Source organism: Podarcis pityusensis (assembly GCF_964106645.2).
Source record: "Podarcis pityusensis genome assembly, chromosome: 13".
NCBI classification, from domain to species: Eukaryota; Metazoa; Chordata; class Lepidosauria; order Squamata; family Lacertidae; genus Podarcis; species Podarcis pityusensis.
In genome coordinates, this window is record NC_138038.1 from 23226628 (window position 1) to 23240935 (window position 14308).

The 14308-nt window shown below is 46.1% G+C and overlaps 1 protein-coding gene across 4 annotated transcripts; it reads right to left on the reverse strand.

Annotated features, from left to right (window-relative positions):
* On the reverse strand, positions 1–13276 carry COASY (Coenzyme A synthase). 4 transcript variants are annotated; one of them, XM_080979370.1, is made up of 10 exons: positions 13127–13276; positions 10159–10826; positions 7704–7918; positions 6024–6155; positions 4871–5060; positions 3556–3620; positions 2954–3038; positions 1581–1678; positions 623–769; positions 1–498 (listed from the first exon to the last, which is right to left on the reverse strand). In XM_080979370.1, the coding sequence occupies exons 2-10, from the start codon at positions 10823–10825 to the stop codon at positions 451–453; spliced, it is 1647 nt and encodes a 548-aa protein (XP_080835496.1). In that variant the 5' UTR covers position 10826; positions 13127–13276; the 3' UTR covers positions 1–450. The 4 variants fall into 4 exon arrangements, with proteins under 4 accessions (XP_080835496.1, XP_080835495.1, XP_080835498.1 ...); XM_080979369.1 differs by lacking the exon at positions 13127–13276 and adding an exon at positions 12836–12983; XM_080979372.1 differs by lacking the exon at positions 13127–13276 and adding an exon at positions 12312–12666.
* Positions 13277–14308: the final 1032 nt, after the last annotated feature.

Consider the following 14308-nt stretch of genomic DNA (forward strand, 5'->3'; position numbering starts at 1 on the left):
TGTCGAGAGATGTCGTCTTTATGTGTAGCTTATGCACAGGGCACACCGACAGAGCAGTGGTGGGCTAAAGCAGAGCAGCCCCTCCCCACCCCTGTGACCTCTGAGTGTCGTCGTTGGTCAGTCGTGCTGCTGAAAGGTTGGTCTCCATCAGAATCATGAAACCCATCAATGGCTTTGGATGCTAAAAGCTGCTCCTTCTTACTCCATCAGGCAGCCCCTCACCCCTCACTTCTTCATGCCTCTCCCTCAGCCTTTTTGCAACCGGGGGGGGAAGCAGAGGGAGGTCAGCTCTGTCCTCTCACCATCAAGCATTTTGAACTCCCCTTTCCCCCCACCTCCACCCTCATCTGTGGCCCCTCGTCGGGGTGGGGCCCACCTGCCGTAGACTTTTCCAGACCGGCAGCACCGAAGGAGCAGAGTGAAGAAGTGATTCCATCTCGGTTCAAAGCTCTACTCCTCTTTGAGGCGTTTCTGGAGCAGGGCCCAAGCCTTTTCTACCTGCGAAGAAAGGACAGGTGATTGATTATTTGGGAAGGTTGACAGGGAAGGGGCTCAGAAAAGGGATGCTTATAAGGGAAGCTGCGGGGTGGTTTCTTGAGTAGCGGCAGCAGCAGACTCTTACCAGCTCACAGGTAACTGCTGGCTCCCACAATGTGGAGAGAACCACGTGTGACTGTTTCACGCGCTGGCTGTTGGACATTTGGCTTTGCAGACGCAACCTAGCAGATTCCTCACTGAGCCTGTCTCTGGCTACAATCCGTCTTAGGGCCTGAAACAGAGAGAAGACAGAAACTGATTAGAAGCGTATCTTTCTACAGGGAACCAGGCAGAGGGCCTTCTCGGCAGTGGCACCCACCCTGTGGAATGCGCTCCCATCAGATGTCAAGGAGATGATTATCTATATAACCTTTAGAAGACATCTGAAGGCAGCCTTGGATAGGGAAGCTTTTTAATGTTTTATTATGTTTTTATATATGTTGGAAGCTACCCAGAGTGGCTGGGGCAACCCAATCAGATGGGCATGGTATTATTATTATTATTATTATTATTATTATTATTACTACTACTATTCAGAGTAAACATTCTACATATGGAAAGCACTTTTGCATACACTCATCTATTTCACTGCCATGTACACACAGCAAAGTGCACGTTGTAAAATAAATAAATAAATAAATAAAAGGTTCCCCAACCTATAATCTAAAGGCAGTTTCCATGTTTTCCCTGCACAGAAGTGCTTTCTGCATAAGAAAGCCACAATATTTGATGCAGCCCTCATGGATTGTATAAGCTTTGAGGTTCAGGTTTATTACATTTGTAAGTCTCAAAGCGATTTACAACCAAAGTAAACAAACAATGAGCTTTTGAGTTTTAGACAGCCTTTGCCTAGCTGGGTTCCTGCATACTCCAGCAAGTTTGTCCAACCAAAATAATAATAATAAATCATTCAAAAATCAGTTTGTGTCTGCTACGCTTTTGGTCCAGCATTGAAAACGCCATGTACTAAATTGTTGAGAGAGACAGAAGTGGAATCGTTTTGCTTCAGCTGCAGAAATGACACAGAGAAAAACAGTACGTACCTCATCTTCCGGGATGATAACTGTCCAGACCTCGTGCACCAAGTCTGCCCAGCCTGCCTCCAACAACATGGCTGCGTCCAGCACACACACAGCATTTCCTGCAGAACAGACAGGGGCAGCTTTGAGAAACTTCCAAGGACAGGCAGGAAAAGAATTCCTTCCAATGACAGAAGGGACGCAGGACTTGGGTTTGCCCCACCTTATGTGGGAAAGGATCAGTGGTAGAGAACGTGCTTTTCATGCAAAATGTCCCTGGTTCAATCCCAGGCATTTCCAGGTAGGGCTGTACAATACCCTTGTCTGAAACCCCACCAGGATAACCGCTGCCAGTCAGTGTAGGCAGTACTGAATTAGATGAGCCAATGCCCTGACTGGGTGTGAGGTACCATCCTATATTTGTGCTATTATTGTCAGACTTCAGGGAATTGGCTTCCTACCCCACCCCCACCCCCGTGGTAGTAGATAAGCAGAACAAAGGAAAAGGAGTCTTCTTACCAGTTAGAAACTTTAATAACCACAATGAGAGAACAAAGAACACATCTCCCAATTAAGGATCCCACCCCCTTCTGTTCTACTTCTTGTAATCTGATCTTGTACCATCTGTGCTTTGTTCTGCCACTTTCTGAGCTCTCCATTAACTTTGGGGAAGGGGGGGGTGAATGCGAGACTGTGAATCTGTTAACCCTCTCTCTTCCCAGTGTTTCTTCTCCTAGCTGTTCCCCATCCAGTACTTCCCAGCTTCTGCCTTCTGAACTATGTCCCTTGGCAAACCACTGTTCCAAATCTATACTGTCCTCCTGTTCCTGGTAAGATTCAGGATCAGGATCAGGATCAGTGGGAGGGGGAGGCTCCCACCATTCCTCCTCAGTGCAGCCCAGTGCAGTCCCTGACAATTATTATTTTAAGCCAGGGGTCAGCAAACCTTTTCAGCAGTGGGCCGGTCCACTGTCCCTCAGATCTTGTGGGTGGCCGGACTATATTTTTTTTGGGGGGGGGGGAATGAACAAATTCCTATGCCCCACAAATAACCCAGAGATGCATTTTAAATAAAAGGACACATTCTACTCATGTAAAAACACACTGACTGTCCGCAGGCTGGATTTAGAAGGCAATTGGGCCGGATCCGGCCCCCGGGCCTTAGTTTGCCTACCCATGTTTTAAGCCATTTCCAAACTGACTGGAGGACAGTATTTTAAAAAGATATGCCAGAAAAAGCTTCTTTGGTGGCTAGGCTCCATGTTAAATGATTGGAAATAGCCCCTGTAGATTACCAACACCTGTTTGAAAAAGCCAAGATGGCAGCCCCTTCATGCACCTATTTATCCCCGAATCCCCACCCACAACTCCTGCCAAGAACCCAAATCCCTCCTCACCCTGTGCAGCTGCCTCGTCTATCTTTTCTTTCGCTATTCGAGCCATCACTGGCCACATGATATTGTTGAGCCGCGTCAACTGCTCCTGGGGAGAGGGAACAAAAGCAAGTAAGGATCCCAAGGCAAAGGAGAGCTGTTGGTCAAGAAACTAATCTGGGTTGTGTGTGTGGTAACAGCCCAAGATAAGACATGGGTGGGTAGGGGGCTAGAGAAAAACACACATCAGTGCAGAAATCCCAGAGCAGAGCACCTTTGGCTAACAGATCAGTGGGCTGTGAAACATGGTAAAAGAGAAGAGGTATCCCAGCATGGACTTGCACTATTTCTAGCACTAAAGTGCCCAGTCTAAGGGTCAAACTGTGCATACTGTACAGTGAGAAATTGTTCCAGCATGCACTACTCCCCATTGAGTACCTTTCACCCACAAAAGAGGAAAACATTCTGAGAACAGAGGTGAAAGGGTTCTGTTAGTTTTGTGGACTGAAGAGGCAAGCTAGCGTCAGAGGCACAAAGGGGAACAAAACAAATGATGGCCAATTGGGAGAGGGAGGGGTGTGGTGGCTGAAGTTAAACATTGATCCCAAACCCAGAGGGCTTTTTACCTGGTCTCTAAACACTTTGGCCCCCAGGATTTGTCTGTTGATGGTTCCATCTTCTTTCAAAATATCTGCAAAGAAGGAACGGTGTTACTTGTTCTTGGTTCCGTACAGCAGGGGATCTCAAACTTTCTACCCAAGGCCCCACTTTACAGGACTGAAAAATTACTGAGGCCCGCAAGTAACAAAAAAGTGGTGCAAGAGTGAATTCAGTCACAACATGGTGACAATGGAAGCAGAGTTTGGCCTAATCTGCTGGCAATTGCGGACATCATTTTTCTTGGTATATAAGCTCTCTTTGGAAATGTCTCAGCATTTTTCTGGTGGTAAGGGGTTCCATAGCTCAGCTTTCCTAGAGCTAAATGCAGGCATTTGATCAGGAGGTACTGTGACAGCCTCCATATTTCAGGCAGAATTTGCTAACCCAGAGGTAATAAATAGAAAATATTTCTATTTTATATTTTCCCCTTCCTGCCCCCCATCCCCTGGCATCTCAAAGTATTTTTACTCATCTTCTGTAATTTCTTCTCCTGTTCTCTTTTCATTGGCCCTTATTCCCCACCACAACCTGCCAGTGCCTTTCATCCCTCTTTCTAGGTCCTTTCACACTCAAACTCTTCCTCTTACAGCAGCTTCCTACAACCATTCCTTTCTTTTCCCTGGCCCACCATTTTAGAAACACTGCTATACAGTTATTAACATTTTACCTACAATGGTTCAGTCTGCATGTAACATGAAACCATAGTTTAAAACAAACCATGGTTTCATGTGAGCCAGAAAAATTCCTGTGATCCTCTCCCACTCCTGCTGCTCCACAAACAAAACAAGTCAGAGCTCAACTTGTATTATCCGAACTCCAAGGTTTGCTGCTGGCTTTCTGCTCGTATTTTTTTGTGTGGGAACAAACCATGAGCCCTGGTTCAGACAACGTAACAAGCCAGACTCTGTCTTGTTTTGTCTGCAGCACAGCAGCAGTAGGAAAGAAGCGCTACAGAAAATCATTCACATGAAACCAGAGTTTGCATGTTCACAAACTTTCTAACTGTTTGGGGGAAACTGTCAGCAATAACATGTTGATGAACAATGCAACTTTTGTTAAAAACAAAAAGAAGAGAAATAGAAAAGGGAAAACTAGGTCCGGAATTGGGATGGGGGCATACATAATTTCTAGAGACAAAAAGCAGCCAGGCTGTGGGCTAGGGGACGAAGAGAGAGAGATAACCAAACATTGTTTAGCTGTAATTCCTGAAGCCCTACCTATGCAACTTAATTTACTAGTCTCCCTGACTTTAAAAAATGTTTTCCAGGAAGTCTGAAATACCTGTTCCAAATGCTTCTACCACCTGTGCATACACAGGACCTCCTGGATGGTAGATGTTGTGTCCAAGACTGTCCATATCCAAATGGAAAGCACCGAGGCGAACCAGATGTTGCGCAATGGAACTCTTGCCGCTACCGGACCCGCCTGTCAGCCCAATAACGTAGGGATGGCAAGGGACACCTGGATCTTTCTGGGGGTGGTGAAGGAGAGAGAGTGGTTTCGGGACACAGACACAATTATGCACATCCTAATTTTGTTGTTATAACTGTTGCTGCTCACGCTGAGCCACTCTAAGACGTTACAGCAGAGATGTGGCAGCCATTGTTCCATGGGCTCGTCCTACAGCACTGTTGTAACATTGAAAGGCCTGTCACCAGGCAAACTTCTGCTCATGTTGACTCAGACGGACATTCCAAGTTCTGCACTGCCTTCTGTGGGCAGCATCCTCTTTATCTGGGGAGTTTGTCTGCCACTGTCTGTGTTTACCACACTCAGTGGCAGAGCATATGCCCGGAGCGGCACATGCATCCTGCAGCCAGGGGCAGAGTGAGGCGCTCATGGCAGACATTCGGCAAGCCACCCGCCTGCGACTCCCAAGCATCCCCCAAGCTGTCAAAACAAAGGGGGAAGGGGGGAATGCCGCCAGCAAAGCAGCATAGCTCCCCCCTTACCCTGACGGCTCGGGGAGGCTTGGGAGTTGCGGGCGGCCAGCGCGCTGAATGTCATCCCCCTCCGTAATGACACCCAGGGTGGCGTGCCCACACAGCTCCCCCCTTCCTACGCCCCTGACCACACTTGATGACACATGAGGCCCCTGATCTTGCATGTATGCTCCCCATCCTTGAGTCCTCTAATCCCTCTCAAGCAGCACACAGAGGAGGAAAGGTGGAAAGGGAAAGACAGAGAGGAAGAAACAGTGCCTAGAGTTCATAAGATGGGGAAGGAGGGATGTTAAACTAACTCACCTCCAGTCTCTGCCCACTTAGCAGGCCAGACAAAAAGCAGCCTTCCTGGCTGAAAATCAGAATTTGCTCCTTACCCTATATGTGTCATCTTTTCTCCCTCCACCTCATTATTCTTGCAAGTAAGCATCCTCCTGGAGATCCAACAACCCCATCTAGCCAACCCATAACCTATCCAGTTTATTACTCACATGTGGGGGGTGTAACAGAGTCCCAAGCAGCCTGTACCGCAGGCTAGAAGAGCTGATCTTCTCTTCCTCATTCCTGCCATGCAGGGGGTCAAGGGCCAGTTTGATGATGTGGACAGCCAGCTCAGGGAGACCCTGCAACAGAGCATGGGCCAGTGAGGAAGGAGGCGCAACAGTGAGAAAGGAAACCAGAGGGCCTTCTCTCTGCCACAGTTTGGCAACCAGCTGCAGGGTAGATTCTGCTGCTCCTTGAAACACAGCCTGCACCTAAACTTACTCCAACAAAATCAGGCTTGTGTGCTGCACATTAGCAGATTGCTAGTTAACTTCCTGGCTCCATCATTCCCAGCGACTAACACGGATGTGAATCTGAAGTTCACCTATAAGCAGGTTTTGAAAAGGTGCGAGAATCCTTCCTTTGACCCATTGCTTAGTTATTGTATTTACATCCCACATTTATTACAACAGTGGGTTAAGCTGAGGGATCATGACTGGCCCACGGTCACCCAACTGTATTTCATGATGGAGTAAGGATTAGAGCCCAGGTCCCATCAGTTCCAGTCTTGACACTCCCACCACCACACTATACTGCTTCTCCCCGGTGACTGGTTTTTCTGCCTCAGTGGTGAGAAATGGGTAGCTAAATTATGTTTAATATTTTGAAATGTCTAAGACAACAAACTAGGACAGGAGACTATTTTTTAAAAAAAATATCAACACCCCCCAAAAGCTTGAGATCTGTATAGTTATGCAACTTGGAGTGTGCAACTTTAGAGACCTTAAGCTCTTTTACATACAGAATGAAAAATACTTCTTCACCCAATACATCTCTGACCTTATGGAATTCATTGCCCAGGATGGTGCAGTGCCAGCTAAAACACAGGGGTTCTTAAGAGAATTAAGTAAATGCAAGAGCAGCCGATTGGTGGCTACTAAACCCTCATCGTTAGAAACAGAACTTCCATTTTCAGAGGCAATATACAGCCAACTACCAGTTGCAGTAAATTAACAACATAGGGATGGATGTTCCTTTATGCCCTCTATTGGATTTATCAAATCGGGGTTGAAAAAGTCTAAAAGGACATCTAGTCCAACTCTGGCAGGGATATCTATGTTCTCAGTTCAGATTGCTACAAGCACAGAGCCGAAAGAGGCCCTTATACAGAGCAGTTTGAGATTTTTCTCAAGAATGTGAACCAGGCTGCACACTGAAGAAAGAAGGCCAAACGCTTCCTACATCTAGTCACTTTGATTAAGGAGATTAAATTCCAAACTAGCAATATTTCTGAGCAGATATGTTGAGGCATATACATGGCCACGGTTGATAAACAGGAAGCCAAGCCACATTGTTTGTTTGCCTGATCCAGCTGGACCATTCGTATGCCCCTAGAGCAAATCTTCTCTGAGCAAAAATCATTGTGACTCAAAGGAAAATAAACACAAGCAGTGCCAGAACACTGGGCTGACCGAGAGACTATATGTTAGGAATGGAGGTCAGAATTTAGCAGATGGCACTCACCATCGCAGGATGCTAGCAAGAATGGATTTAAAAAGAGATGAGATACTGTAAATATATGGAGGTTCAGCCTGTCCATGGCAGAAAAGCCTCTGTTTATTTCATGCACCCCCAAACTTATTGATGATCCGATTTGTTTACAAGGCTGGGGCTCCCAGCACACTTACATTTTCCACCCTCCTCCTGTTGACGGCAAGACCACCCTTGAGGGTCTCTTCGCTGACTATGATGCACTTCAGTTTGCTGTCAGTGATGGACGGGCCAAAGTAGTCAAACAGGGGGGAGATTTCATACCGCAGGGAGGGCTTGATGTCCACCAGGAATTCACTGAGCTGAGCCACACGCTGCTCAAAGGGCAAGATCAGCTCTTTCAGCATCTTGGCTGCAAGTGGCGAAAGAAGGAAGGGGGAAAGATGACATTTTTAGGAATGTGCAAAGAGCCCAGTAAGTTCTCCCACATGTGCTGTAGAGATGCCTCACACACACCAGTTAATCTAGCTGCCAACATCCAACATAGTATCTGTCAGGCACAAGGATGCTATCACACCAAGCGGCTTACAGAAAAGGGCAAACTATCCATCACAGACAGATGTATTTTGAGCCTGATAAGACCTGCCACCTCACTGTGTCTCCTGCTGTGTGTAAGAGGCACCCAAAGCTTATAGGAAAAACAAAATCCCAGGCTGGTTAAAAATATACAAGTTTGAGGGGTTGCATGTTTTGCTGAGCTAGCAATTAAAAGGCTCATCTTACCCAATAATTTATCACATCAGAGTAACATAGGTGCATCTGTGATGAATCCAAAGATGTATAAGCGAGCTCTGTTATAGCTCCTACTTACAGTTCTCCAGTGCTTGCTTTAGCTTTCCCTGTCTTGTTGCCTATATGTGTGCAGGGCTTGGGACAAACAAATGAGAACTAAAGTGCAAGATCTTGACAGGGGCTTTGGCAGAATCCTCTTTGCATGTTCTGTCTTTTCCAGTTTGTGTGTGGCCAGAGAAAGGGGACATGCAGGATTTCAAGTGGTTCTTCCTACAGCTCAGTGACAGAGCACATGTATGGCAATGCAGAAGATCCTAGGTTCAATCCTTAGCATCTTTAGTTAAAGAAAGATCAGGCAGCAGGTGACGTGAAAGGCCTCAGCTTGAGACCCTGGGGAGTTGTGTCATTCCTAATAGATAATGTTGGTCTAGAGTAGACAAACAAATAGCTCCACTTGCTATAAGGCAGCTTCCTACCTACAGTTCCTGTCCTGTGCAGCAGAGACAGGGAGGCTGAGCTGTTTGCGCTGTGGTTTCCGCAAGAGGCTTCTACCCCGTTCTACCAAAATCCTATTCAGATCTGCTTGCTATTCCAACCAAAGCAAACCTGGAGTTTTTGGGCACAGGGACACTCCACAGTTGCAAGCATCAGCAAAACAAATTATGCAAAGCTATTAGAAGCTTTAGAAAAATCACCCTGATAAATTATGTTTGGCAGAGTGCCAAACATATTTTTAAGCATCACTGGACTTTATCCCTTCACCTTTATAAACCATAGCCAAGTGTGAGTAAAAAACAGCAACAAACCCTAGAATCCAACATCAATTTTTAAAACATTAGTTTTAACAAGTTTGAAAAAAATATTTCAAATTCCTAGATATCAGCTGTAAGTTTTGTATGCCCGGGCAATCATGTGTGTAGGATGTTCAAGTCCTATTTTTAAAAACAAGCCTATCTGTGTTCTTGGTTTACTGCTTGTGGTTAAGCTTGAGTTTAGATGTACCGCTAAACCAAACTAGCTCTGGAGAGCACAGCAGGACCAGAGGAAGAGCTTAGCAGCTGTGATTTTTCCTGTGAGTACCACTACCTGCATGTTCACATTTATCCATGTCTTGGTTTAATGCTGTGTGTGAACTGGGCCTTTATCTTGTGGCTCAACAGCCTCATTTCCAAATTCACATCCTAGCCTCTGAAAAAACAGAAGGATTAAATTTCTGATCTACAAGAAGAGAGAAAACCAAAATTATCCAGCTCATATCAAAACAGAAAAGATGTTGTAGGGTCAAAAATATCCCAGGCATATGAAAGTCTCTGGGTAGTATTTAAGGACTTGGAATATTTCTTCATCCTGTTAGACCAATTCTTAAACATTTGTTGCTAATGTTTAGATAATCTGAATTCTTTTTTCAAGGCCTGGAAATGTAACTAACTGGTAAGCAATAGTTTCAGTCAGGGCTAGAAAATGTTTTAAGTTCCTAAGCACCAAAATAAATGTCTAGGCAACAAGGGAATTATCCCGCTCACTCTCTCACCCAATTCTGGGGTTTTCCAGCCCGGATTCTAGTCACAGCATTTGCTCATTCAGTGCTCTTGGTTTGTTTAAGTAGCATTACATAAGAATCTACAAAGTGCCTGCTGGATCAGCCCACTAGCCTATCTAGTCCAGCATCCTTTTCTCACAATGGCCAACCAGATACATGTGGGAAACTTGCAATCATGACAAGAGTGCTCTGCCCTTCTACAGTTTCAGTAGCATTACCACCTCCCGCAGTGGAGAAAGAGCATAGCCATCATGGCTAGTAGCCATCAATAGCTTTATGGGACCTTGGAGAAAGGGCATACATGGTTCAAAGGGACCCACTTTCCAGGAGATCTCTGTCCGAGACGCCCACCACAAGCCGATTTTCTGCCAACATGCAGCTCACGCTCAGAAGGATCTTGTGACCGTTGTGAAGTCTATCGAAAGTGCCCCCTACGACGACATCACTATAGCTCTGCAGTGGCTCCTCAGTTGCATTGGTCTCATGCTGTGCGGACAGCTCCTCGTTGCTGACTTCTAGCTCATACTCAGGGTACAACAAAACAGAGATGAGATTCGGGCGACAGCTGTAGCAGCTGGTAGCGTAACGCTCCAGCCGCTGCTTGACTGGATTGGATTGCCCTCCATCTCTGGTTTCAAAGTCAGTAAGCACCACTTCAGGAGGTTGGGAGAGGTTCTGCACGGAGCCAAGTGCCGGAGGAGCAGCTCCCTGGTTGAGGATGTTGGTGAGCAGCACCCGGACATTGAGGTGGCGATGGATGTCCGCGTTGGCATATAACTTGCTGATAAGGGTGTACACCTCAGATGTAGCAGGGACATATGTGGAACGGGGCTGTGTGGAGCCGGTCAAGCTGAGCCCTGGCTGCAGGTGAATATAGAGCGTGTCTTGTACCAGCCGGGCAGCTGAGGCGAGAATGGGTACCAGACGCAAGGAAAGTGCTGACAGTGGCGATGTCAGAACCAGCAGGCCTGAGCGGAAAACCGACATGCTGTCCAGCAAACACAGGCAGAGAAGGAGGGTGCAAAAGAGAAGAGAGGCAAAGGTAAGTGGGAGGCAGCATGTTATATATAGGGAGAATTTATGCAACAATCCTACCAGAGTCACCATCCCAAAATAAAAAATCAGATCCTGTACCCCAGAAGTACTTTCCCATTAGCAGGGTGGAATTGGGGCCCCCAAACTGAAATCACTAGCATTGGGCAAGTCACACAGTCTCTCACAGCCTAACTTATCTCACAGGGTTGTTGTGAGGCTGCAGTCCTGCTCTGAGTTTATGAAGAGGAAAGGTTGGATAAGCATGCATATACAATAACCTTCACTACTGCCAAAGAAATGTCAATCCCTGTTTTAATTTCCTTCTCCCCTGTCCTACTTTTTTTGCTTGGTTTTTAACTTCAACGTTTACATTTAGTTAATAGGCAATACAGCATGTGCAAATGAGTAACAGCCAGCATTTCTTTCTCAATTCCTCTGTGCGTATTAACTCTCAGCTGGCTGGGAAGAAAGTGGTGAAAGACAGAGAAGTGGGAGGGGAAGGTGTCTTAACAAGTAATCACTTCTGCCTCCTCTTCACAGCAGCAGTGTTGCAGTACTAATGTGTTGACTATATCACATATTTTTTCAACAGCCCGAGCAAGGAAGGCTCCATACAGTTCCCCAAGACAAAAATGAAAATTAGTTTTGCATTTATTACTTAAAACTTTTGATGTGCAGCCCAATCCCATGTTTGTTTATTTGGAAGTAAGGTCCAGTGGTTTTATTTACTCACATAAAACATTTATACCCTGCTGTTCTTCCTGAATACCCTCGCTGCAACACAACTAAATTAAAAGGGCTTACTCCTATTTAATTCCACTTGGACTGAGATCTAAACATAATAGTAATAGTAATAAAGGTTTCAATAGACATGCCAACTAAAAATAAACTATTCACATACAGTAAGAACTGAAATCCTTAGTATTTTAGTACAGTATATATAATGTCACTGGGATGTACTGTTATGTTGTTTACTAATTTCCAAGTTATGGTACTTTGCAATAGGGCATTAACATTTCAGACAGTTCTTTGAGGAGATCATGCATAGCATCTTTACTACCTGGGTGTCTCTCTTCTCAAACTGCTTCCTGCTCCCAAATAAACAAGATACAGTATAGGTAGATACATAGATATCACCTACCCTGTCCATTTTAATTTATATAACTCAGGCAGCAATCCTATGAACACTTACCCAGGAGCAAGATGAAGTGAATATAGTAGGACTTATTTCCTAATAGACATGTAGAAGAATTTGATGTTACTGATTTTCTATTCTAGCAAATCTGCAGACTTAGATTCATTAATCTCAATGGGTTAGCTCTGGTCAACATTAAGTGACCAGAACAGCTGCCCCACCCCCAAAAAAACACTCAGGTAGCCTCTCAAATCTGACAGTTGGACTAGCATTGGATAAAACCCCATGTGTTTATTGGCCCACCTTTCTTCCAGGGGCCTCAAGATGGCATAGGCAGTTCTCCACCTTGCCTATTTCATTCTGAAAACAACTCTACCAGGTAAGTTGGGCTGAAATACAGTGATTGGCCTCAAATCCCTAAGAAACCTTTATGGCAGCCTGGAGATTTGGACCAGTTATCACCCTGGACCACTGCCCAACCAGTGGCTCAGCTGGTAGACACTTCATCTCAAGGGTTCATGGGATTATTCCAGCCCCACATTTGAGCAAAAAGATTCCTGCATTGCAGGGGGTTGGACTGGATGATCCTTGTGGTCCCTTCCAACTCTTATGCCACAGCCCCCAATCTCTAGCTGCTTCGTGGACTCTGCCTCTCCGTTACCCCCGGTTACCTCCCAGATCCCCCACCACCACCTCTCGCCTTTCACTCCCTCTGACCTCCATATTCTCACTTGGCTGAAACACCCCAATTTCAAAGATCCTGTTCTTTTCCTCAGCCCACCAGCACCTATGCTTCGGAAACGTAAGAAACATATTTTCAAAAATACCAAACACAATAAGCCTCTGTTCTGTGAGGTGGGGACATAATCAGCGGGCGACCTGTCAGTTGGAGAGAGGCTGCTGCCACCTCTGCAAAAGGAGAGTGTGCGGCGGTTATTTCCTTCCCCCGGGTTTGCTCGCTCCCTCCATTACCCAAGCGCTGCCCCTGGCACTCCCATCCCGCCCCACGGCTCCCCGAACCGCAGGCCGGCCCCGCCCCATATCCCCCCCCCCTCGTCTCCCCTCGCTGGCAAGCAGGGAAGAAGGAACGGCGAGGGTCCGGGGTCTCTCTCACCCACCTGCTGGGAAGCCCCAGCTGAGGCGCCGTGTGATCCGGAAGCGTTTCCTCCCCCAACCGGAAGTTCCGCCTCACTGACAGGGGGATAAATAAATAAATAATAATAAATAATAATAATTAAAACCGCAAAAAATAACACCACTATATTTTAAAAGGAATAGGTAGGTTTAGGCGAGACTGGGTTTCATTTCTGTAACCCGAAAACGTCTAAAAGTGGCTAAAGGCAGCGAGCCCGGGATTCTTGAAGAAGGCTGTGCTGGGGGCGGAGCTAACCGGAGAAGGAGGGGCTTAGGGAGAATGGGAGGAGCTGGTTTACATGTGGGAGGAGCCACAGAGGAAGAGGGTCGTCGTCGTCGTCCCCCCACTGTTCGATTCCGTGCTTCCTCGTTTCTGAGGGGGGAAGAATGCGAGGCGCGTTTGTGAAGGCCAGCTCCAGTTTTTAAACAATGCACTGCGTGCAGAATTGTTTTCCTTTTGTCCTCCCTCTTCCCACGTTCAGCTTCATATGGTCTGATATTGCGATAAAGGAGTGAGAAACTTATCCATGTCCACTTTCCCCAAACCATGCATAATTGTGTATGTCTCTCTTGTTATCACTTATTAGCCGCGTTTCCTCTCCCAAACTAAAAGGCCCCCAATGTTGTAACCTTTCCTCATAAGGGAGTTGTTGGAGCCCCAGGATTATTTTGGTTGCCTTTCCTCCCCCCAAATTCTATATCCTCTTTGATGTGTATTACCCAAAGTATTCCAAACGAGGCCTCATGTTACATAATTTGCATAACTACATCATATTGGCAGTTGTATTTTCAGACACTTTCCTAAAGATCCCTCATATGGAATTCAGGGTTTGTTTTTTTCCAACTGCTGCACAATAAGTCTATATGTTCATTCCACCACAACTTTCTTTCCCGCTTGGTCACCAACAGGTCAGATTCTATAAGCTGTTTTGTGCGAACTTACCATGTTTTGCCTCATCTTACATCATTGCACACTTACACTGAATTGCATTTGCCATTTTAATGCGCATTCACCCAGTTTGGCAATGGGGTGCCCCAATTTTTATTGGAGAAATGTTGGAGGGTATGTTGGCATGGTATTTTTGGTGCTCCACACAATCCCTTTTTCTTCTTACTACCTTGAACAAGTTGCTTGTTCAGAAGACCTGCCCATCTCACCGCTCACT